Below are 25,359 nucleotides of genomic sequence, written 5' to 3'. Positions count from 1 at the left end.
ATTCTCAATCTACAAGAAACTAGATCTCACCTTTCACCAGGGTTTTAGAAAGAAAAAGTCTAGTCCTGGGGTCCAGCTTTAGTAGAGCCCAAGAGAGAACAAACTGCAATTTCTATCTTCCGAGGAGAAGGGAAGAGGATTTTCTTCTCAGTTCTATTTACATCAGCCCAGGGAGGAGAAAAAATAACCCTCCACCAGCTGATTGTCCCCTGTCAGCTTCTGTAGCTTCACCTCCTTCCACAGCAGCTCCACCTTTGAGCTACAAATATCATGGGGCTAGTGAGGAAATGAGGAGCTGGTAGCTCGGGTTAGTCACTTCCATGAGAACAAGAGGTGGAGTGTTCACAAGGTGCATTCCCCTTGGGTGTTAGAAAGAGCTAGTAACAGAATAGTCATCCAAGTCCCCGTGCCCCCTACCCAAAGTGGGTTTCTGTGGTGTAGTGGTTATCACATTTGCCTTACATGCAAAAAGTCCCTGTTTCAAAGCCAGACAGAAACACAATATCTTCCCTTATTGCTGCTTCCCTGGGTGTCCAGATAAGTGCAGCTACTGCTGACCAGCCTGTGCCTGGGATGAGCCCAACTCCCATATGACAGAGGGGAGTGACATCAGCTGACAATGCCCCTTGGTGCCAGCCTAGGAAGCAAAATGAATCAGGCCAGGCAGCTGCTGGAGGCTTGTGACTTGGCCTCCCCTGACCTGGGAGGCTGGTGTATTGAGCCGGCTCTTCCTGCTGTCCCCCTTATGTGACTTGCCCAAGGAGGTCCCGAGGCAGGAATGGGCAGAGCAGGAAAGCCAAACTGAAGGGGCAGGACAGAACCTCAGCACCTCAGTGGAGTGAACAGAGCCCCACCTTGTTCTGCCAAAACCTGTGGGGTGGGGCTGTCTGTAGCCCAGGAGAAGGGGGCGCTAGGTGGAAGGAAAACAATCAAAGCTGAGCCCAGTGGGCCTGGGCCAGGACTCCAGCTTCACCTAGCTGAGGTAACAGTGACTGGTCCCATGGTGTAAGGGGCAGCACTCTGGATTCTGACTAGTGCAATCTGAGTTCAGATCTCAGTGGGGTGGCTGGGCTGGGTGCTGCAAACCCCTCACACTCCATCTTCCTTTCCTGCAGGCTCCCCAGAGAGTAATTTGTGCTTCCTGCAGCCCCCTTTCTTGTCTGACAGTCTGTGAGGGGCCTTGGCAATGCAGGGTCAGGCCTATGCATGGCTGCAGACAGCAACAAAGCATCCCAAGAGCAAAAAACTGAAAATTTAGCATCAAACGTGCTCCCTGCTGTGGGCCTGTAAGGCGACCTTGATGCTGCAGCGGGGTACAGCGACACCTGTACTAGCCATCCTATGTGTTAACAGTGCCCCCTTATTTTGAAATACAATGGACTCGCTAGTCCAACATCTCTGTAAACCTCATTCCATGAGGAGGAAGGGACATTTCGGAATAGCAGGTTATTTTAATATTTGGTGCTGCATAGACACCAAAGTGTTTTTGAAATAAGGTCAAAATGACGACTTCCATAACTCAAATTGCATATCATCTGTCACCTCTCTGTCTACGCTGCACCCTAAACTTGAAATAAGATGCTACATCAGGGCTCTCTCTGCACTCGAGAGACAACCCTTTAGTCCAGAGAGCACATCTGCTCTGCCAAAAGCTTTTTTTAGAAGAGCAGATGTGCTTTTTCGGCATCCCTCTGAACCACATTTTATGAGAAAGGAGGACTGTTCTTAAAAAGGGTTTGTGCCCAACATTTGGCCCAGTGTACACAGGTCAAATGTCAGAAAAGCCTTTTCCAAAAAAAGCAGAAGAAAAAGCTACACAAATTGGGTTTTGAAATTTGCGTAGCTTTTTCCAGAAGAACAGTGTAGTGTAGACATAGCCTGAGTGTTGCTTAGCACTAGTAGGAGACAGGGAGGGACAAAACAGTTTAAAGGCACCTGCAGCCTTTCAAAACAACCCCCACTCCCAAGAAACACCCCTTCCCTCCACCCGCACTGGGGTCTGCCTGGACTCAAGCCCACCCCAGTATCAGCCTAAGGATTGCCTATTCTGTGAAAGCTGTGCCCTTGAAATGAGAAAGCAGCTAAACTGACTCTGGTTGGAGTTGAACCCACAACTTCTGAATGTTTAGCTACACTCACATTAGCCACCACAGTTTAGCAGGCTAACATGCTTTCCATTGCACCACAGAGCGTTGAGTGTAATATTTCCACACTCTGCTTTTCAGCATGACAATTGCTGGGGGAAAATAAAGGGGAGCCAGGTCTGTCTCTTTTGGGAAAGCAGGTAAGAAGAGGAAGGGGGCCACTGAGCCCCCACCAGTGAAAATAAGGGCTGAGAACTGAATTGCAGTATGAGAAAGTGAGCATGAATCCCACTGCCTCTTGCATGCTAAGCAAGCATTCTACCACTTGAGTTAATTCCTGTGCCTGCAAGATGAGCTCCTGCCTAATCCATCTTGTTCCAGAGCCCACAATATCCCTGCAGCTGCCCGAGGCTCCTTTCTGAAAGGGCCACTTGTGAGACTGACACCCGTGGGCCAGCTAGCTCAGAAGTTTAGCATGTGGTGCTCATATCACACAGACACATTTTAAGAGCAAGCCCCTTATTTCAAACCATAACGGGCTTGCTATTCTGATGTCCATGTAAACCTTATGGCACAAGGAGGGAGGGATGTTTCAGAATAGCGATTTATTTTGAAATAAGTGCTGTGTAGCCAGCCCCAAATTACAAAATAAGCTATTTCAAAATAGACGTTAAATAAGCTACACAATTGCATTGCTTATTTTGAGCTATAGGATGACCCCTAGTGAGTTAGAGCTCAACTCTGCCCCCAGCTCCCTGCTCCACCCACCCATGTACTGACTCTCCAGCTGCCATGGGGCTGTTTGCATTGGCCTCTTCTCTCTGTACCCAGGCTTCAGCCAGGACTGAGACTCTCAGGCAGGAAACTGTGACCCGGCTCTCTGAACCTGGGCCCTGCATTTCCCATCCCTTCAGAGATACTTGTTAGTGGAGGAATAAATCACAGTCACATGAGTATAGATTATGAAACTTTGTTGTTGTTGTTGCCTTGGAAACTCCCCCCAGACCTTCCCCTGGGGTCCTGGGCAGCCCACTCACATTGCAGACCTTACTTTGAGCTGAGGGTGCTGTGTAGACACATCCAGCCTGTTGAGGACTACCCTGCTGGGGGGAGGCTTTGGCCACTTCCTTTCCTTGTCTCTCTCAGACTGTGTCTACAATGCAGGGCTATGTCTACACTGCAGGCTTTTTGCAGAAGAGCAGCTGTTCTTGCACAAAAACTTGTGGAGCGTCTATACTGCAGGCATGTTCTTGCGCAAGTAAATTTACAGTACAGCATCAGAAAACAGGGATTCTTGCACAAGAGTTATTTCTCTCCCCATGAGGAATAAGCCCTCTTGCGCAAGAACTCGTCCACAAGGAGGCAGTGCGGACAGGCAACAGGGGTTTCTTGCTCAAGAAAGCCCTATAGTTAAAATGGCCATTAGAGCTTTCCTGCGCAGGAAATGGCCACTGAGCTTTCCACAGTGTCAGGGGTGCTCTTGCACAAAAGCACTTCTCTTGGGGTATGTCTAGACTACAGGCTTTTGTCGACAGAAGTTTTGTCAACAGATACTGTCGACAAAGCTTCTGTCGACAAAGTGCGTCTAGACTACATTCAGTCTGTCTCCACTGGCACCCAGCTCCCCAGCCCCCACTCCTCAGCTACAGAACTCTGTCCACACTCCCCGAACTCTCTCCCCACTCCCTGGTTCCCACTCCCCGAACTCTGTCACTACTCCCCTGTCCCCAGCCACAGAATTCTGTCCTCATTCCTGTCCCCACTCCCGTCCCCAGCTACAGAATTCTGTCCCTATTCTGTCCCATGGCAGTGTGGATGCAAAGGACAGTTTAGATGCAATAACGCCTTCTGTCGACAGAACTCTGTCGACAAAAGGTGTTATTCATCATAAAATGAGGTTTACCAGTGTCAACAAAACTGCTGAGTTCTGTTGACGTTATGTCGACAGAACTCAGCGGTAGTGTAGATGCAGGTTTAATTTTGTCGACAAAAGTCCACTTTTGTCGACAAAACCCTGTAGTCTAGGCACACCCTTGTGGAAAAGCACATGTGAGTGTGGACACACTGTTGTGAAAGAATTTTTGCACAAGAACTCTTGCACAAAACAGTTCTTGTGCAAGAAGTCTGCAGGGTAGATATAGCTAGGAGGTGTCTGGTTTTTACCAGCACTGAGCTTTGTACAATAGCCCAGGGAACATTGTGAAAAGCCAAAACCTTCCCACCCTGGGTGGCACAAATGTTCCCTGAAGTGCTGACTTCAGGTGGTTTGAAACAAATCCCTACAATTCAGATGAGGTGGCCAAGTGCCTAAGGAAGTGGTGTCCAACCTTTTTACACCCAAAATCACTTTTTAAATCTCAGAACAGGCAAAGATCTACCGCCCTGCCCCTTCCTTGAAGCCCTGCCCTCTCTATTCTCCTCCTGTCCATCACTTGCTATCCCCAGCCCTTACTTACACACTCTGGGTATGTCTACACTACCACCCTAGTTCGAACTAGGGTGGTAATGTAGGCATACCGCACTTGCAAATGAAGCCCGGGATTTGAATTTCCCGGGCTTCATTTGCATAAGCCGGCCGGCGCCATTTTTAAATGCGGGCTTGTTCGAACCCCATGCAGTGCAGCTACACGCGGCACGGGCTAGATAGTGCGGAATGGCTTGCTAGTTCAAACTATCTAGCCCGTGTCGCATGTAGCCGCGTGGCACGGGGTTCGAACAAGCCGGCATTTAAAAATGGTGCCGGCTGGCTTATGCAAATGAAGCCCGGGAAATTCAAATCCCGGGCTTCATTTGCAAGTGCGGTATGCCTACATTACCCCGCTAGTTCGAACTAGCAGGGTAGTGTAGACATACCCTCTGATAAACAGTTTATTTTTAAATTATGTGATAAATAAAATTAAAATCTTGTGTTTATAGTTATGAAATAAATGGTCTGTTTTTTATTCATGCTATTTAAATCTAAAAAAGCATTTATAATTATATATTTTGTGGGGACAGAGTTCTGCGGCTGGGGACAGGGGAGAGAGAACAGGGTGCTGGGAGGGCAGAGGACAGGGTTCTGCAGAAGGGGACTGAGTGCCACTAGGGACAGGGTGCCAGTGCAGACAGAGTTCAGGGATTGGGGATGGGAATGGGGACAGAGTTCTTTAGCTGAAGACAGGGGAATAGGGACAGAATTCTGTAGCTGGGGATAGGGGAGTGGGGACAGGAATGAGGACAGAGTTCTGTGGCTGGGGACATAGGAGTAGTTACAGAGTTCAGGGAGTGGGGACAGAGTTCTGTAGCTGAGGAGTGGGGGCTGGGGACCTGGGTGCCAGTGGAGGCAGAAAGTCCCCTGCATCTGCCTCCTTCCAGGATTTTCCCCCGCCAGAGGGAAGCCAGCGTATGCCTCCTCCTGGCCCGACTCACCCCCCCCCCATGGTGCAGGGAAACCCCACGCATGCCTGTCTTGGGGTTGACCCCCCTCCCCCGGTGCAGGGAAACTCCATGCGTGCCTACCCTGAGGCTGACCCCCCCGGCAGTGCAGGGAAACTCCATGTCTGCCTACCCTGGGGCCGACTCACCCTTCGAGTGCCGGTGCAGGGAAGTCGCTGAGCTCCTCTTTTGGGGCCAACACCCCCTCCTGCAGAGTGCCTGGCAGAGCAGCCAACACACTTCCGGAATCCCCGGAAGTGGCATTAAGCTGCGGGACTTCCATCCACCCGTGAGAAGCCAGCACTACCTCCATTTTTGCTGGAGGTAGGTAGTGGGGCTTCTTGCGGGTGGGGAAAAATGGGGGGAGGCGGACGCCTCACAATTAACAAGTAGATCACAATCGACCTGTTGGTGACCATGGGCCTCAGGCAATGGACTGCTAATCCGTTTTCCTCTACATGCATGGGTTCAAATGCCATCCTCGTCGGGTGTTTGCAACTCTCTCTCTCTTGCTTCTCCCAGAAGTTCAATGCTAATTCTGCCTGTAGCCCTGCCTGCCCCAGCCCCCTCCCACTGCAGCCTAGGGAAAGGGGAAGTCTCCACGGAGACACTCCTGGATGTGACCCTCAATCCCGTCTGCCCTCAAGGGGAAACCTCACAAAGGAGATTCCAGGCAGCCAGCCCATGGAAGGTCTCTGAGATGGCTCCAGGCCTGCAGCCTGTCCTACCTGGCAGTTGCCATGGATCCTCTGTGAGGTCACTGCCTCCCAACCAATGAGCTGAGATGCTGTAAAAGTTCTTTGTGATGTCTCTGCTGCCTTGCAGACTCACGTCTTGCCCCTGGCCAGCCGCATGGCATGTGTGAGCCGCTCTCCCTGCACCCACTCAATCAGGGCTGGTTCTGGGGCTCAAGCAGGGAACATCAGAGGCTGCTCAGGATGCCGCATTGCTAGGCCATGGGCCCTCCTGTGGGGCCCATGAGTGTTGCTGTCCCTGCTGCACAGACATGGCCATAGAGCCTCAGGAGGCTGCAGCGGTGGGAGACACTTCCCTGGTTTCGGGAGGGAGAAGAGACGTCAAGGCCCATGACTTGGAGCCAGCTACAGATACCTACTGAAAGCTGATTTTCAGAGGAGTGTGATCAGCCCTTCCTATGTATCTGGCTTCTTCAAAGGGGCTTAATCAGGAGCTAAAAGTTGAAGAAGAGACATATAGAAGGGTGAATTTCTGTCCCTGGCAGTGTTTTCTGTATGCCCATTGGCCTAATGGACAAGACACTGGCGTCTTAAGCCAGGGATTGTGGGTTCAAGTCCCACCTGGGCTGAGAGTTTCCTCTCGCTGACAAAGAGCTTACCTTCCTCTGCTTTCTGAGACAGTTAGCAAGGATGCTCCACAGTGGTTCTCTACAGAAGTTGTTCAGACCCATCACTACCAAATGCTGGTGTTAGGTGCAGATCTGAGTGCTAAAAGCCCAGGTAGCCAAACTCAGAATGAAGGGGTGTTTTGCTCCAGAAGGCCCAGGAGTGACAGACAGAAGAAGGTGGCTGTATCAAAGCAGCATCTGTCTGGAGACCAAGCAGAACCTGAGGGTGAGAAGGCCTATGAGAGGCAGAGACTCCAGATGAGTGGGGGGCTAGTTATTTGGTCTGGCAAACTGACAGAAAATCCCCAGGCCCTGAGCATGGTGCAGACCAGGCGATCCCTGAGACAAGACAAGGATTCTCAATTGATTCTAGTCAGCTCTGCCTTTAAACACTGGATGTAAAGTGTCAGATATAATTGAAGACTCCCAAATAGACCCTACACCACCAGAAATAAAACCTGTTTCCATCTTTTGTGGCTTTCAGTTAGCTGTGACTCACTATCCTCTGCTTAGTGTTCAAGTTATGGTAGACCCTAAGCCGGGTCATATTAAGTTCAGGTCTTTTAATCAGACAATATGGATAACAACATTTCATTCTCCCAGCTCCAAGTCTTAAGTGTATTTCAACCCAAAAGAGCCAAAATGATCACCTTGACACAGCAAGTGCATCTACTGATTGATCTCTGTGGCAAAGTAGGTTGTCTATATAAATAAGGTCTGCTTGTGAAGCCTTTTCCTACAGTTGATTAACAGATGGCAGCTCATTCAGACTACTGGCTGATAATAGTTAGTCACCCTGACCAGTCATTAACCATAGTCATGGACTCACTCTACTTTCCATTGTCTCTATGATTCTCTGATGACCTGTCACAAAAAAGGAGGGTGGAAAGGGAAACTGAAGGGAGAGACCTCTCTAAATTCACCAAAGAGCAGTATTGCCAACCCAAAAATCACAAGGAACGCCTACACAAAGTTATGAGAATGGTCTACAAATCATAAGATATTTTAAAAATAAAACATGTTGGATTTTTATAGGCCTTTTGTTTGAGTATTTAGGGTTCATGTTTTAAAGGTTTCCTCCTTAACAGTAAGGCCCAGAAGCATAGAGAACTTTTTAAAAATGAAAGCTGAGATTCCTACGTAATCAACTGATTCCAGGCCTTTAGAAAAACACCAAGGCCATATCTACACTGGCAGCTCCTTGCGCAAGAACATCTCAGGTAACCAGTTGATCGCCCTATCTTCTCCATTCGAATCAGGGTCCTCCTTTCTTGCTTGTTCCTCTCTGCGTTTCTTCCCGGTATCCAACTTTCCCACTACCCTCAGGGTTTTGGTCACTGTCCCCCGACGAACCTAGTTTAAAGCCCCATCACTAGGACTGCGCATCCCATGCCTTCCAGTAGATGGTGTTCCTTTCCAGTTTCTTCCTTGTGAGGTCCCTTCCAAAGCATTCAGCACTGCAGAGCCTGTGGAGAGAGCCTGAAAGTGATTACTTACCTCTATAGCATTGGGGGATTCCCATGCTGGCCTTTTTCCCCTTCTAGAAGTTACATGCTGCCAGTTCTCTTCCTGATCATGTACTGCCCTCTCTGGCTCTTCCACCTGCCATGCTTGAAGTATTAAACGCTGCCTTCTATCGAGGAAGTCTTCATCCTCTCTGATCGAGCATAGGGTCGACACTTGGGCCTCCAGTCCTCTAATTTTTTCTTCCAAAATGGTGACCAGCTTGCACTTAGTGCAGATGAAATCCGTTCTTTCTTCCAGGAGGAAGACAAACATGGCACATGCTGTGCAGGTAACAACAGCAGACCTATCACCATCCATCGCTGCTGTCCTGGAGAAGGGATTTAAAAAGGCAAGAGAACCTCATGCCCTTCCCTCTCCCTTTCTGAACACCCTCTCTAAACTCCCTGTTAGCACTCACCTGTTCGCAAGCTCCTTGGTTGCTTGCCCAATGCCTTATAAAGCCCTGGAGTGCCTGAAAGTCCGTCCCCCTACCAAGGCTCAGCCAATCAGCAGAGGCTTCTAGAATTTAAACTTTAATTAGAAGCCAACAGTTTCCACCTGCTAATCACAGCACACACTCAGTGAAGGAGGGTGAGGGCAAAGGGGAAGTGGAAAAAAAAGCCTCACTCACAAACATGGGAAAAAACAAACAAAACAAAAAAAAGCGCACACACCAACCCTCTCTCACAAACACAAGCCCAGCACACAGTAAGAAAGCCCCAACAAGCATCAATGGTCTCAAGTTAGAGTGGGGGAAGGCGGTCTAGGTTGGATATTAGGAAAAATGATTTCCCATGGTGGGTGGGGAAGCACTGGCATGATTCCCTAGGGAAGTGGTGGAATCTCCATTCCTAGAGGGTTTTAAGGCTCAGCTTGACCAAGCCCTGGCTAGGAGGGGTTAGTTGGATTTGGTCCTACCTTGGGCAGGGGGCTGGACTTGATGACTCCTGAGGTCTCTTTCAGCCCTGGGATTGTATGATTCACCTACAGCTCCTCCCGTTCTGCTGTGGCCTCATCCTCCACAGTGAGTGGAGTGGGCAGGGCACCAAGTGGAGTGCATCCCAGCCTCCCTGCAGCACTGGGGAGGGGAAGAGAGGCGAGGGGGCTCATGCATCACCTCCTTGGAGCAACAAGGGAAGACAAGGGAAGAGAGGGAGCACAAGCACATAGCACAGCTCCCCTGCCTCCCCAGAGCCTGAGGGAGGGAAGGAGGCTGTGTGGCATCACTCCTGAAATACCAAGGAGGGGAGGAGACCATGTGGCCTGACTCTCCAACCCAGAGCAGCATGAGCAGGGCTCGACAAATTGCTGTTTCTACTTGCCTGTGGCAAGTAGATTTCCACCAGTTGCCCTGTTTATCGGTGGCACACGCATGCGCTGTTCAGGGCTGGGGAGTAGATTTCGCCGCTGTTTGTCAAGCCCTGAGCATGAGGATGGGTATTGGTGATGGGAGCAGACATGGCCATGCCCGGTGGTTTGGAAAGGCAAAGTCTCCCTATGCCTCAGCTACTGGACACCCATAGGCCCACTTCTTCAGATAATTATATTCATTGTCTTCAATTACTGTGACTGCTTTTACCTTGTTAATCAAGCACAATGACCTCCTCTATCATCTGAAATTCTGAGTGACTGTCATTTTGTGCATTGGCTACTGTTAATTATTGATACAGTATTCCAATACTGTGCTTTATAATTACTCAGTGGTACAGTATCTCATTACTCCATTTCTTAATTTGTTCCATGTAATTGGTTCCCAAGATGTACTAGTATAACTGGTTTTAGGCTATTTTTATTGCTAGAGACAATTTCAATATAAAACCATTGACAGTGTAACAATTAGCAGGGTGTCTTATAGGCAGTCAATCTAGGTCCAATTTCAAGTCAGGGCTGTAGCTGTTCAGTTCTTCTGATTTTCTGACAGGAAAGAAAGCATAGATAAAGCCTTAGTGAGGGTAGCTGACCCACCTCACCAAGGCATGAGGTGGATTCACCTTCACTGGCAATTTTAATTCAAGACTGGGTTTTTTTTTGGTAAATGATCACCTCATTCCGGCCTTCGAATGGAAGAGACAGAGCCTCGGACTGGAGGAGCAAAGGCTTTAGCAGGAGTTAAAAGGGATTGTGCCACTCCTGCAACACCCAGGCATCACATTAGCTGGGGGGACGACGTTCAAGCTCTTTCAATTCCTGCTATTTAAAGGGTTTGCTGCTCCTGCCCTTGCTGCCAGTAGATGGCCTGGGAGCTGCAGATGCTAGAGACCTTTCAACTGCTTCTATTTAAAGGGCCCACACCTTTCCCAGGGACTGTTGCCTGGAAGGTGCAAGAAAAGTGGGAGCCCTTTAAATAGAAGCAGCTAACAGGGCTTGCATGGCCCTGGCTCCCAGGCAATGGGATTGCATGGCGTGAGAGCTGTGATCCTTTTCAAATGCTTCTATTAAAAAGGCTTGCACCTGTGAGTAGCTGCCAGGCAACACAGTCATCCGGCAGGTGTGAGTCCTTTAAACACAAGCAGTTAAAAGGACTCACAGCTCCCACCCTGCTGCTAGTGTTGTGCCAGGGAGTTGCTATGGGCAAACCCTGTTAACTACTTCTATTTAAAGGGCTCACACCTTCCTGCACCTACCAGACAATGTGTTAGCCCTTTAAATAAAAGTAGTTAAAGGGAGTCGCGTGGCTTTTGTTCCCAGGAAACGTGCTGGAGGCAGGGCCTGAAACAGCCCCACAGGCCAGATCAAAGTCCTAGGCTGGCAGGATCCAGCTCACAAGGTGGAATTTGCCCACCCCTGTGTTAGACACTAGCTCGTGCCTCAAAGCAAGAGCTTTTATAGCCCTGCCAAACTTAAGTGTCTTTTTAATCTTTCTTGTTCCCAAATGGAATGTTCTCTTTCTCCACACAAGCTCCAAATACTCCCACACTCTGGGCTTACAATGAATTCTGGTGACAATTTTTACATTGTATGGAAAAATATTTTGATGTGCTCTGAACTGATGGCCTTTTATTTTCATTAACATTTCTATTCAGTCAGAGCAGTTGAAATGTTTCTCTTCTACATGGATTCTCTGATGATTAAGAAGGCTTGTCTTCCAACTGTAGCTTTTCCCACAGTGAGAGCAGCTGAAGGGTTTTCTCACCTGTGTGGGTTCTCTGATGCTCAATCAGGCTTGAGTTCTGAATGAAGCTTTTCCCAAAGTGAGACCAGCTGAAGGGTTTCTCGCCCATGTGGATTCTCTGGTGCCTATTCAGGCTTGCCTTCTGAGTGAAGCTTTTCCCACAGTGAGAGCAGCTGAAGGGTTTCTCCCCTGTGTGGGTTCTCTGATGCTCAATCAGGCTAGAGTTATGACTGAAGATTTTCCCACAGTGAGAGCAGCTGAAGGTTTTCTCCCCTGTGTGGATTCTCTGATGTTTAATCAGGCTTCTGTTATGACTGAAGCTTTTCCCACACTCAGAGCACTTGAAGGGTTTCTCCCCTGTGTGGATTCTCTGATGATTAATCAGGTATGCCTTCTGATAGAATCTTTTCCCACAGAGAGAGCAGCTAAAGGGTTTCTCCCCTGTGTGGATTCTCTGATGATAAATCAGGTTTGCCTTCCGACTGAAGTTTTCCCCACACACAGAGCAGTTGAAGGGTTTCTCCCCTGTGTGGATTCTCTGATGTTTAATCAGGCTTGAGTTATTAGTGAAGCTTTTCCCACAGTGAGAGCAGCTGAAGAGTTTCTCCCTTATGTGGATTATTTGATGCTCAGTCAGGCTTGCATTATGACTGAAGCTTTTCCCACAGTGAGAGCAGCTGAAGGGTTTCTCCCCCGTGTGGATTCTCTGATGTTTAATCAGGTTTGTGTTCTGACTGAAGCTTTTCCCACAGTGAGAGCAGCTGAAGGGTTTCTCCCCTGTGTGGGTTCTCTGATGCTCAATCAGGCGTGCCTTCTGACTGAAGCTTTTCTCACAGTGAGAGCAGCTGAAGGGTTTCTCCCCTGTGTGGATTCTCTGATGATTTATCAGGGTTGTGTTCTGACTGAAGCTTTTCCCACACTCAGAGCACTTGAAGGGTTTCTCCCCTGTGTGGATTCTCTGATGATTTTTCAGGGTTGTGTTCTGACTGAAGCTTTTCCCACACTCAGAGCACTTGAAGGGTTTCTCCCCTGTGTGGGTTCTCTGATGCTCAATCAGGCGTGCCTTCTGACTGAAGCTTTTCTCACAGTGAGAGCAGCTGAAGGGTTTCTCCCCTGTGTGGATTCTCTGATGATTAATCAGGTTTGCATTCTGATTGAAGCTTTTCCCACACTCAGAGCACTTGAAGGGTTTCTCTCCTGTGTGGATTCTCTGATGATTAATCAGGGTTGTGTTCTGACTGAAGCTTTTCCCACAGTGAGAGCAGCTGAAGGGTTTCTCTCCCATATGGTTTCTCTTATGTCCAACAAGGCGTGACCACTGACTGAAGCTTTTCCTACAGTCAGAATTCTTCAACAGTTTCTCTGACCTCTGGTTTCTCTGGTGTTCAGTGCCACCTAATTGGCAATGTAATGTTTTCCCACAGTCAGGGCACTCACAGATTCGCTCAGTTGGATGTATTCCCTGATGGATAATAAGCTCAGGGTTCTGATTGAAGTAATTCCTACAGTCAGAGAAGTTGAAAGGTTTCTTGCCTCTGTGGATCTTCTGGTGTAAAATGAGGACCTGTTGACATTGGAAACTTTTCTCACAATCACTGCAAGCATAGGGTCCCTCTTGATGGGGGACTTTCTGTTGAACAGTTTCTTTGTTTCTTTTCACACCTCTGCTCCTGTGACTGCATTTACCTCTTCGCTCCACTGCATGATTTTCCTGCTGCTTTTCTGAGCTAAGATAACTCTCAAGGATCTCTCTCTGCTCAGGACTCTGGGTCACATGTCCTTCAGATCTTCCCAGTAACATCTCATGTGGAGCAACTTGCTCCAGTCCTGCCCACTGAAGACTCTCATTATTCTCATTCAGCATCCCATCACCTGCTGGGACAAAGATGGAAACAAGACAGGAGTCATTCTCTGTGCTGAGCAGAAAGGGGAACAGGAAAAGGGGGAGAAAACACCCAAACAACAGTGTGTGTGTGGGGGGGAGGGGAGTTGAAATTGTCACAGCCCCCTCACTTCATGAAAACTGACTTAATATGAATTTTAGTAAAGCACCTTCAAGATGTTACATGATGTGTTATGCCTACCATTTTTGAAGTTACAGTCTCCATAATCTGAGTATGTACAGTTCGACATAGGAAGCATGAATCTGGTTTTAAGTCCAACTGTGCTAATGAGTATCATTAGTGATAGGTTAGAAACTTAGTGACTCAGTATTCAAACCAGCCACCAATGATGATTCCATTTTTGCTGTAAGCCCAAACAGTGGTTGATCCTAGAAAGTCACATGACCATGTCTCAGAAAGGTGCCTGTGTCCTTCCTTCGGTGATTGCTATTGCAATTGCTGAGAAGCTTGTCTGTGTGCCCTCAGGGTGTGTCTGTCAGGGCCCCAAGGCAGGCAAAGTCTAAAATATCCAACCTGGCTAGCTGATGGTTAGAAGGCGATCGCCTGCCTGACCTTCAGCATTGCTCACTTAGGGCATGTCTACACTACCCTGCTAGTTCAAACTAGCGGGGTAATGTAGGCATACCGCACTTGCAAAAGAAGCCCGGGATTTGAATTTCCCGGGCTTCATTTGCATAAGCGGGGTGCCGCCATTTTTAAAACCCCGCTAGTTCGAACCCCGTGCCGCGCGGCTACACGGGGCACGAACTAGGTAGTTCGAACTAGGAAGCCTAGTTCGAACTACCTAGTTCATGCCCCATGTAGCCGTGCTCTACTGGGTTCGAACTAGCGGGGTTTTAAAAATGGCGGCGTCTTGCTTATGCAAATGAAGCCCGGGAAATTCAAATCCCGGGCTTCATTTGCAAGTGCGGTATGCCTACATTACCCTCCTAGTTCGAACTAGGAGGGTAGTGTAGACATACCCTTAATAAGTTTCCCCAGAAGGACGTGTTACTGTAATACTAATGAATAAACAGGGATGACAAGTCAGGGGTACTTACTCTTCAAAAGGGACTTATCAGGGATTCCCCTCTGGACTATAGCTTGTGGTCCCCACCAGCAGAAGGAAGATTGGGCCTTTGAAAACTGCTGCTGGGTCAATCATTTTTGATGGGGGAACACACTAAAATTTTGGAAACTGCTCAAGGGCCACACATCTCTCTGCAGGGGTGTGGGGTTTGGGAAGGAGGCTGGGTACAGAAGGGAGCTTGGGGTAAGGAGATTGGGGTGCAGGAAAGAGTGTGGGGTCAGAGAGGCAGTTGGGGTGAAGGAGGAGTTGTCTGGGGCAGAGGATTGGAGGGTAGGGTCCAGGAGGGAGTAGGGGTGCAGGAGTGAATTTTCACTTGGGCAACAGAGGGAATTGTGACCTGGGGCGGGATGTGTGTGCAGAGCATTTGCATGGTGACCTGGGGAAGGAAGGAGTGGTGGCCTGGGTTAGGGAGCTGGGGAATCGGAGGGCCTGAGGTGCCAGAGGCAGGCTCTGGCTGGGAGTCATTTACCTTAGGCTGCTTCAAGCCAGCAACCCAAGAGGGTCCCCAAAGCAGACTCCCTCCTGCAGCAGCCCCAGGCCACTCAAGAACATTACCTCCATGTGCTGCTCAAAGCTATATGGCCCCGGGAGGGATTCGAGGAGAGACTATGTGCGCTTCCCTGCCCGAGGCCAATCATTACAGCTGGGCGCAGGGCACAGGGGCAAGAGAGTACACAATCTCTCTCACCCCCTGCAGTCAGGGCCGCATGGTACCTAAACAGAACCACCAGCCTTTTTAAACAGCTGGTGGCTCTATGCATCTTGCACCCCTGGAGAAGTGGAGAGGAGACTTGGCTTCCGGGCAGGGGAGTCAGCAAAGTCTCTTGCCTCTCAGTTTCCCACTGCCAGGACACATCTTGCTGTTGAAAATGGCTGGCAGCTCCCTCTAGGCACTGCATGCCCCTGGTGGGGGGAAGCCACCAGCTTCAGGGCCCTGACAGAGTAAGCCTTGGGTCAGATCAAACAGTCTGGTGGCCCAAATCTTACTCACCCCTGCTCCAGAACCACACCCAACTTCAGGAATTATTGCAGTTTGGGGGCATTTTATTAACCTGTTGTAGACGAGCGTAAGCGACTGAGATGATATAACATTAAGGTTTAAGCGAAAGTTCTTTGTGGTCCTGTTTGTGTCAGTCACTTATTGGTTGGAGGCCACATCTCCTTGGATTTACCTCCCAACACCACCTCATACAGAGTCGTTACTCAGTGTTTCAGGAGGAAGGAAACCTGAGTATCCTCCCGCTTCCACCTTGTTCCCCCTTCCCTGACGAGAGCTCAAGACAGGCTGAAGGTGGCAGTGAGGCTTGAGTTTCAACATTACTGCACCTGAAACAATGGGATTCAATTCTGATCACTCAGTATTTTCGAGAAACAAGCTGCTAATTATGCTGCCTGAACTTGGCTGCAAGTGTCTAAATTTAGGGTCCTGCAGCTGAAGTGTCTCATGTTCCTCCATTTATTTGTAGCAGTGACTCAGGCCCTCTAATAAGAACTAAACGAACAAAGACTTTATAACCCCTCCCCACAATAGAGATGAATAGAAGTTAATCCCAAATGTTTAGCAGTAAACAGCTATGGTGATTGTTTGCAGGATGAGACCCCAAAATTCGTAGATTCACAGTACCCCACCCTGCACTGGGGGCTACTGGCAGTTTTCATGGGCCCCAGGCAGGGAGCACAACCAGCTCTGCTGGGAGTAGCATGGGGCCTTCGATCACTTCCTAGAATCTTGGAGTGGCCCCCGTTAAAAATCATTGCCTGCCCCTGTCTAACACAGAAAGCACCAGAGAAGATTAGTTCAGATGATTGAGATACTGGATTCTGCATCCAGATTCCACCCAAATACTCTCAGAGAAGCAAACAAAGGGAAGAAACTCCTGACAGCTAAGAGGATGGCTGGGGAGCTGTGACAGGCATTTGTCAGAATTATACCTGCAGCCCTACCTGGGGAACATGGGGCGGAAGGGAGGGCTGTTGCTCATAGCTCATTTTTGGGAGTCCCAGCTTTTTCCTACATGTGCCAGAAAGTTTCGGTGTGAGTTTCCCTGACTCCTCACCTGTGCAGGTGACTCTCAGGATCCCCATTTCTTTGGCAGGCTGGAGATCTGGGACCCACGGCTCTTCCCCTTGTTCCAGCCGGGCGATCAGGTCAGGTTTGGGAATGGAGAATCCTGAAAGGGGTGAGATCAGACAAGGTGAAGGCAAATGGAGTCTGGGTAGAGTAGGTGTCAGAAGGAACGTTTCCTGAGCTCAGTCTCATCCTATATGGGACTGGGGAAACTGAGACATCTTGAGAGCAGCAGACTTCTGGGGCAGAATGGGGTGGGGGATGTGAGAGGAAGTTGGGATTGTATTCACTCTGCATGTGATTTCTACTGTCCTATAATAATCCTGTGTGTGTGCCTCAGTTTCCCTGGGCACTGCACCACAATCTCGATGGGGATGGGAATTTGGGAGTGACTCACTGAGGGAGGATGCCCTGGCCAGCATGTTGGAAATGGCCCAACAGCATGGCAATCTTCGCCTGGGAGGGGTGTGTGACCAGGGGACAGCTTTTGCCTGGGACACTGGACAAAGGTTTGAGACAGGGCTGGCTGCAGCCAGGAAAGAGCTGTGGAGAGTGGAAATGTCTCTCTGGCTTCGGGGGCAGAGATGTAGAACAAGACCCTTGACTCTGGGTGGAAGTGAGTCTCATTGGCTTGGGGAAAGAGATGGGGGACAGGGCCCTTGGCTTTGGGTTCCCTTCTCTCCAAGATAGATTGCGCTGAATGCTCTTGGTTCCTGTGCTAACAAGTCTGTTCTACGCTATTTCGCTGTGAACTAATAAAGCTTCTGTTGTACCTGCTGGCTGAGAGATACATCTGCTGCAGATGGAGGTGCGGAGCTCAGTGACCCTCCCACCCCTCAGTGACAGAGGGTGCTGTCATGCCCTCCCTAGGGCTACGTGTACACTGCACAGTTAATTCAGATAAGCTAGTCCAGAATAGTTATTCTGAACTAACTGATTTCAAAATAGCACATCTACACTGCAGGGAAACTTCAATATGAGTCTGAGGCAGGCTTCCCTAATGTAGACGAGCTATCTCGATTGAGAGCCCCAGGAAGAATAACTTAGAATGGGCCTGGTGAGGGGCTATTTTGAAATAGTAGAAGTGGAGTATCTACACACGCCTTATTTTGAAATAGCTATTTTGGAATAGGCATTATTCTTCATAGATGAGGTTTACAGAAGTTAGAATAAGCCGTCTGTTTTGAAATTATTTTGAAATAACAGAATTTCTGTGCAGATGCTCACATAGCTATTTAGGAGTAATGGCTGTTATTACAAAATAACTTGGCTGTGTAGACACACATCCTAGGAATGGTCTGTGGGCTCTGGGGGGACTTGCTGACATACACACAGCTCTATGGTTGAATTCTGGGCTATTTCCAAGACTGCAGAGCCCAGACCCCTCCACAGATGAAGCCAGTCCCAAAGAGGAAGGTGAACCGTATGTACAGGAGAAACAATGTAGGCAGAACAGTTCCCTGCTTCTGGCCTCTGGAAGCTGAGGAGATGGGGTAGAATTAGCATGTCCCCTGGGTGTCTGACTCCCCTGTTGCCCAACAGGGGACAAGGGGATGAAAGTGTCTCTCACACAGGGGCTGTGGGCCCCACTCCTCTCTAATCTAACTCACCATGGAAAAACCTGACCCAATGCAGAAACTCTGGCCCCAGGGCTTTGCTAGCTGAGGCACAGGAATCCTTACCCAGCGAAGCCACAGACTCGTAGTTCTCCTGCATGACGTCCCTGTAGAGGGCTCTCTGAGCAGGGCCCAGCAGCGCCCCCTGCCTCGCGGTGAAATACACAGCCACCTCCTCGAAGGTCACTGGCATCTGAAAAAACAGGGGGCCCCCACTCAGCCTGTGCCACTCCAGCCACAGCCCCACTAGTCACGATGGAGGAGGCCCAAGGGGCAGAATCTCAACCTGTCCTGCCCAGAGAGGCCAGAAGGCTCCAGGGGAGAGAGAGGGAAGAGCTCCTTGTGCCTCCCAGCAGATGGAGCAGGGCAGGGTGTTCTCAGTCACCCCTGGCCAGCCACAGGCTGAGGTGGGAGCAGAGTTTGCCACAGGGACAGGAATTCCAGCCCCTTCCTAGTTCATGGCAGCCTCTGCCTAGCGAGCTCTGTCTCCAGCATGAGAAACAGCAAGAGGAATGACCAGGCTGGGTCAGAGCAAAGGCTCCTCTAGCCCAGTGTCCTGTCTGCCCATAGCGGTCAGTGCAGGTGCCCTGAGGGAATGAACAGAACAGGGAATCACCCAGTGATCCACCCCGTAGCCCTTTCCCAGAGTCTAGCAAACAGAAACTTGGGACACCCTCTCTGCCCATCCTGGCTAAAAGCCATTCATGAACCAATGGAGACTGGTCAGTTTTCCCAGCCCTGTCCATGTAGAGTTTCCTCTTTCAGAAATGGGGGAATATTCACCCCCCTCCCAATGGGCCTGTTCAGACCATCAGGCCCTAGGCTGAGCAATTCCCAGCAGGCTTATCCCATACTGACCTACCCTGTGTATTTCCTGCCCCATCCCCTCTGCAATAGCCTCCCTTCAGCTCTCCACACAATCCCCTACCTGAGCTGGCTCCACCACAGCCATTTCCCTGTGCTGCCTCCTGCTAGATGAGACAATCTGGAGCAAAGTGTGGATGTGAGTCTTCAGCCTGTCAGGATGAGAGAAGCATCACAGGGAGGAGGGGGGAAATTGTTTTTGGTCTCTGAGGACAGGATAAGAAGCAATGGGCTTAAACTGCAGCAAGGAGGGTTTAGGTTGGACATTAGGAAAAACTTCCTGCCTTTCCGGGGGGTGAAACACTGGAATAAATTGCCTAGGGAGGTTGTGGAATCTCCATCCCTGGAGATATTTGAGAGCAGGTGAGACAGACACCTGTCAGGGATGGTCTAGATGGTGCTTTGTCTTGTTGTAAGCGCAAGGGACTGGAATTGAAGATCCCTCGGAGTCCTTTTCAGTTCTAACATTGCATGATTCTATGATTGGGGAGGTTTCCCAAGGGGCTTTGGTCCATTGCACAGTAGAGCCAGACTTTGTTTTTAAATAATATATTTCCAGCACAAATGTTTCAGCATTGTCTTTATTTATGGGAAGAGCAGGGAAACTGTTTTGGGTCAAGGGTCACTGACCCCCAGAAAAAATCAATCAGGGACCACACATGTGAGTTGCAAAAAAACCCCAAACCCTCCTAGCCCCCCAAAACCCCACTGATGTGGCCGCAACTGAGACACCTCCCTCCCCTGGCACCGCAGCCCCATGCGAGTAGGGTAGGTAGAACTGAGGTTCAAGGACTCAGGCCAGATAAATTTTTCTGGGGTTCCAGGATTAGTGGAATTTGTGGGCCCCTCTACACTCTGAGGTGGGGCCAAAAATGAGGGATCCAGTGTGCAGGACAGGGCTGCCAGTCAGTGAGATAGGGATGGGGTGCAGAATCTGGGTGGAAAATAGGCTACAGGAGCAAGCTGGGGGTAAGTGTCTGGTCAGGAGGTAGGGGACAGGAGGAGGGTCCTGGTGGGGCCCTGAGCAGGAGACAGGAGGCAGGTGGGGCCCTGGGCAATGTACTCGTGGAAGTTTGAGCAGGGGGGACATGGTACTCATGGGGGTTTGTGGTCTGGACAGGGGGGCAGGGTACTTGTGGTGATCTTGGTGGGGGCAGGGTACTTGTGGGGGTTGGGGTCTGGGCAGGCAGGCAGAGTACTTCTGTGGGTCTCGGCATGGGGGGCATGGTACTCGTGGGGTTTTGGGCAGGGACAGGGTATTTATGGGGGTTTGGGTGGGAAGGGCAGGGTACTCGTGGGGGTTGGGGTCTGGACAGGGGCAGGGTACTTGTGGGGGTCTGGATGGGGGGAGTGGACAGCTAAGCTGGTACCTGGGGGTCCAGTAACCAAGTCCAGGGTCTCAGAAAGCATGTGTGCCGCTTATTCCCTATGCTGTTTCCTGACTTTGAGCTAGCAGCTGTTTGAAATTCTGCCCCCATTCCAGCCTTTATTCAATGATTATTCAAGAAGTAGAGCTCCCCCTGTGGCCCTGATTATCTGGGTGAAATTAGCACCTTTTCAAAGTCAGCTCCAAATTAGCACCTTTTCAAAGTGGATCTTGGACATGTCTATAGCCCCGGGAGGAGAGAGGGAGACAGACCTCAGGAAGTAACCAAGCAAAAGATGAACTTTGGGTGAGGTAATGCCAGCGCAGGCTCTTTCTTGGGGGGGGGGGAGACGGGTCACCTCGTGCCCCCCCTGGAATTTCTTCATGCCCCCACAGGGGGGCACAGACCCCAGTTCGGGAACCTATGTTCTAAGGTCTCTTCTAGCTCTATGGTTCTATGAGTCTGTCTCAGAATCTTCCAGCATCAACGCAGAGTACATATTTATAACTCCACATACAGATGTTACACAAGTACATGAATAACATACCTAGAATCAGTAGAACATAAGTTTTCATTTGACATCTCACATGGCCCCTTTGTACAGACTATAGGGTGGGAATTCTGCCCCCATTATCATCTTTTCAAAGTGGTCTGTCTGATCTCCTTAAAATCCAGTAACATGACAAGTGAGACCTCAAATCCATATTCATTTCTTTCAACACCTGTCTTGAGTTTCAACATTACTGCATCTGCAACAATGGAATTCAGTTCTCAGTGCCCAGTGTTTCTGATTAAAAAAAAAAAGAAAAAGCTGCAGATTCACCTGCCTGAATATGGATTTAGGTACAAGAGCTCTGATGCCAACTCAGGAAATCTGTCACCTTGATACCAGGGGATCTAAAAGAATAAAATTCCACAGGAAATGCAAGTACAAAAGTGTAGTATGAAAAACTGCAGCACAGATAGGAAATACTATGATGGGACATGGGCCAAGGGATGCAGAAACTGCAAGCACAGAATGCCCTCTGGGACCCCTGATTTTTTGCACAATGGTACCTAGACCAGCTCCATGTACATAGATCATGCGGTCAGTGGTGAACATCCCCAGACACACATACACACCTTCTACACAGGAGAGGTGCCAGATCGACCCACCCCTCTCTGACTGGCCTGAGGACACTCCCTTTTCCTGGAACCCAGCATCACATCTCCCTGGAGCAGTGAAGAGCCAAAATCCAATAATATGTATGTAAAATCTTGACCTCACTGTCTGTTAAAAATCTTTCACTTATGCCCAAACTGGAGGGGCCTGGCCTGAGGCCCAGCTAACAACGGACAATACAAGGCTAAAAAAAAGTTGAGATAAGCAGGAATCAACCTTGTTTGTTTAACAGGCATAAACAAGCCAAGACTGCACAACCCCAGGAGGAGAGCTGTAATTCAGGACTTATCAAGAGTTATGGCACATAACTCACCGAGATGAGTCGGGGGCTGTGTCTATACTGGCCACTTTTTCAGGAAAAGCACCTGCTTTTCCAGAAAAACTTGCCAGCTGTCTACACTGGCCGCTTGAATTTCCGCAAAAGCACTGACGATCTCATGTAAGATTGTCACTGCTTTTGCGGAAATACTATGCTGCTCCCGTCCGGGCGAAAGTCTTTTTCCGAAAAACTTTTGCGCAAAAGGGCCAATGTAGACAGCAGAGATTTATTTTCCGCAAAAAAGCCCCGATCGCGAAAATGGTGATCGGGGCTTTTTGGCGGAAAAGCGCGTCTAGTTTGGCCACGGACGCTTTTCCACAAAAAGTGCTTTTGCGGAAAAATGTCCTGCCAATCTAGACGCTCTTTTCCAAAAATGCTTTTAACAGAAAACTTTTCCATTAAAAGCATTTCTGGAAAATCATGCCAGTGTAGACTTAGCCTCAAAGTCTGCTCCTTGGTTCAGGAAAAGATAACAGTACATCCTCCCCAAACGCCAAACAGGGTTCAGGGAGAAGGCTAACAAGTCAACATGAATTATGGCATCCGTCCCTCACAGATGCCAAGCCGAGCTCAAAGGGACACACTGATGAACTACACACAGTTGTTATTGCTGTGTTATTTACTGTTCTCTGTACTTTAAGACCATCTAAGAATGTACCCGCAGGCAAACATGTCCGTCATTCCCATGGACCTAACTTATACATTGCAAGTGGAGGATTTTGAAGGCTAACACCTGTGTAGTAGCAATATGTAACCCTGAGTGGAACACTCATACAACCTTTTAGATAATTGGTTTTATGTGCTCATTATGCCTTGCTGTTGGGACTGGTCCAGGTGCTTGGGATCTCCCACCCCATTGCTTCTCTCCACTCATTAGCTCCCTCTGTAGTCTATTGGGATCCACTGCTGGGCAGCATCTCACTGAGCCTGACTTGCCAAGTGACACTCCCCTGGGCCTCCCTCCACCTCCACTCCCAAGCGCTGGGCATAACAAACCCTTCTGCTTGGATACACAGGGCATCAAAATCAAACTTCTGTTCCTTCAGGAAGTGCATGTGCTGGGTCACCCTGTAGGGGGAGAGGGAAAAGCAAGGAGGGGACATGAAGGGGCAGGGCAGGGAGAGGGTAGCAAGGGGGAGGAGAGAAATGGCACGTAGGGGCAGCAGAAGGATCAAGTCACCGGCTCCTTCCCCGCCCCCCCCCCCCCGCATTGTTACACACACTGCAAATACCCCCCCCCCCCGTCAGTTTTATCCTGGGTGTTGGTGTCACATGATTTTGCCCCCCCAAGCAGCTCACTACCTCCGCCCACACTGTCACCCCCAGTCACCTCCCACCTCCCCTCAGATCCTCCGATTCCTGCCCCACCCCCACCAAGCGCTTCCCGAAGCAAAAGCAGCGGCGCAGCGAGTAACGGCACTAACGGCTCCCTCGGAATTCGCGCCTTTCCGCGCGCTGCGCATGCGCAGGGACAGCGGGAACGATACTGCCTCCCTCTGCTCGCGCGCCAGCTCAGGCCCTGCAGCGGGCTCCGCCCAGGGTCCAATCGCAGCGGGGCGGGTGGGGCCTGAGCAGGGGCAGGGAGAGACTGACAAAGGCGGGACGCACTGAAAACCCGGCCGAGGCGGATGGGAGGGAGGCTGGGTGTTAGAGCGCGCGTGCGCAGCAGGTCAGTGACTCCGGTTCCGATCCACCGCCAGGGCTTAGTTCAAAGCCGGAGATGCCTGGTCAGGTCCAGCCGCGTGTGGTTGGGTCCCTGAGAGTCTCCGGCTCTAGAGCCAGGCCGGCTTTGCAGGGGCTACAGCTAAAACGTTCCCCCGCGTCCCGCCCCCGGCAGAGAAGCGCCGCCCCGGCCACGTTGTGCCTGTCAGACCCCAGCCCCGGGAAGGGCCCCGAGATCCTTTCCCTCGGGAAACCCCCGTCCCCACCCCGCGGGACGGTTTGCAAACACCTCTGCTGGGTCTCCGCTGCCTCTCCCCGGGTTCCCCTCGGCCCCGAACAGTCCCCTCCAACCCCAAGCCCCCCGCTCCGCACGCACCGGGTTGCAGCGGCACCAGCAGGTGATCTCAAAATTCGCGCCTTAGGACGCGCGGCGGAAGCGCCCCCGAGCTGAGCATGCGCAGTACAGCGGCTGACTGCCCTCAATCTGCGCGCAGGCGCAGGCCCGCAGGAGCTGGAACGCTGGGGTTAGCTGGCCCCGTACACGCGGTTCTGCGCGCTGCTGCCCCGGGCTTGGTTCGGCTGCGGCTGGGCAGGGTCCAGCGCCCCACGGAGGCAGCAGCAGCAGCAGCGGGTGGAAAGACGGAGCTTCCAGACCCGCCCTACAGCAAGGCCGGCCAGAGCAGCGGAGGGCCAGGCCCTGCTTCCCGTTGCCCCTATTGGCTCGTTGCAGAGGAGGGGAGGAGGGTCTGTAGGAGGGTCCCTGCATACGTGTGTGTGGAGAGAGAGGGGGATGGGAGGAGGACACAGCAATATTTTCCGCGCTGCCTCTGTTGCCGGGACACGGTCCGCGCTCACAGGGACACGGGGCGGGGGGTGAAATCGGGGCCTGTCCCGGGGCCAGAGCCCTGGCGGAGCGTGAGCCCGGCCCGGAGCAGGCGGGTGTGGCTGGGGACAGGGAGGGACGCTGAAGCTGCCCCTGGGAGTGCCCAGTCCGGAGGGGCCAAGGCCGCAGCGAGTCCCAGGGAAAGTCTCCGGCAAGAAGCCACGTGCCCCTCTGCCCGGAGTGCGTCCCGGCACGGTGGTCACTAGAGGGACCCCCGGAGCAGCCCCTGCAAACCGGGACGTGTGGCCTCGTGGTGTTGCTGCCCCCGCGATCCCTCCCGCAGCGATGGATGGGGTTAGGAAATCTGGGAGGTGTGGGGGCGCAGGAGGACCGGAGTTGAGCTCTGGGAGGGAATGTGGGTGTGGGAGGTGCCAGGGGTGTAGACTGTGTGACGGGGTGGGAGAGCAAGCTTAGGGTGGGGGTGGAGGAGGAGGGGTACGGAACTTTCCTGGTTCACCCTTCCTCTGGCTGCAGTCCCTGTCTGGGCAAGAGGGGAGATGGGGGAGTTTTTAAAGGGGGTTGGGTCCATTTCACACCCTCCCTGCAGACAGACACTCCGGGCTCTGCTGTTCAGTCTGGGCTCTGCCCACCATCCCAGAATTATCCCTCCACCCCTTCCAGTGCCCCACAGCCCCTCCCCTATATCTCTGCTCCCTCCTCACTGCCCCCTGGCTCCCACAGAGCACTTCAGCTGCCTGCCTGGCCAGCCTGAAGCCTCCTGAGCAAAACCCCTCTGACCCCCCAGCAATATCCGTGCCCCAGACGGCCCCAGGCCTGCCCACAGGTGAGGGGTTTTAGAACCCAATCTCACCTACCCCGAACAAGTTCTGTCCGGTTCCAAGAAACCAGGCACAGATCCCAGGTCAATATACACTCTGAATCTTAACCACAAATCATGCTGAGCCAATCCTTTAGAATCTAACATCTAAAGTTTTATTACTAAGAGAAAGGAAAGCATGACAATAA

At 50.9% G+C, this 25,359-nt stretch overlaps 1 protein-coding gene across 7 annotated transcripts; it reads right to left on the bottom strand.

The window, feature by feature from the left end:
- Window positions 1-4,999: 4,999 nt before the first annotated feature.
- Window positions 5,000-24,231, bottom strand: LOC142821439 (uncharacterized). Of its 7 annotated transcripts, none has more exons than XM_089770969.1 (6): window positions 22,845-23,048; window positions 19,065-19,152; window positions 18,203-18,329; window positions 16,510-16,623; window positions 11,501-13,354; window positions 5,000-10,281 (listed from the first exon to the last, which is right to left on the bottom strand). In XM_089770969.1, the coding sequence occupies exons 1-6, from the start codon at window positions 22,949-22,951 to the stop codon at window positions 10,265-10,267; spliced, it is 2,307 nt and encodes a 768-aa protein (XP_089627095.1). In that variant the 5' UTR covers window positions 22,952-23,048; the 3' UTR covers window positions 5,000-10,264. The 7 variants fall into 7 exon arrangements, with proteins under 7 accessions (XP_089627095.1, XP_089627097.1, XP_089627094.1 ...); XM_089770971.1 differs by adding an exon at window positions 23,887-24,231 and having other exon boundaries at window positions 5,001-13,354; window positions 20,915-22,916; XM_089770968.1 differs by adding an exon at window positions 23,887-24,231 and having other exon boundaries at window positions 5,001-13,354; window positions 22,845-22,916.
- Window positions 24,232-25,359: the final 1,128 nt, after the last annotated feature.

The sequence above is a fragment of the Pelodiscus sinensis genome, chromosome 19, assembly GCF_052426305.1.
Source record: "Pelodiscus sinensis isolate ZL-2025 chromosome 19, ASM5242630v1, whole genome shotgun sequence".
In the NCBI taxonomy this organism is placed as follows: domain Eukaryota; kingdom Metazoa; phylum Chordata; order Testudines; family Trionychidae; genus Pelodiscus; species Pelodiscus sinensis.
This window is presented reverse-complemented; position numbering and strand designations above follow the sequence as displayed.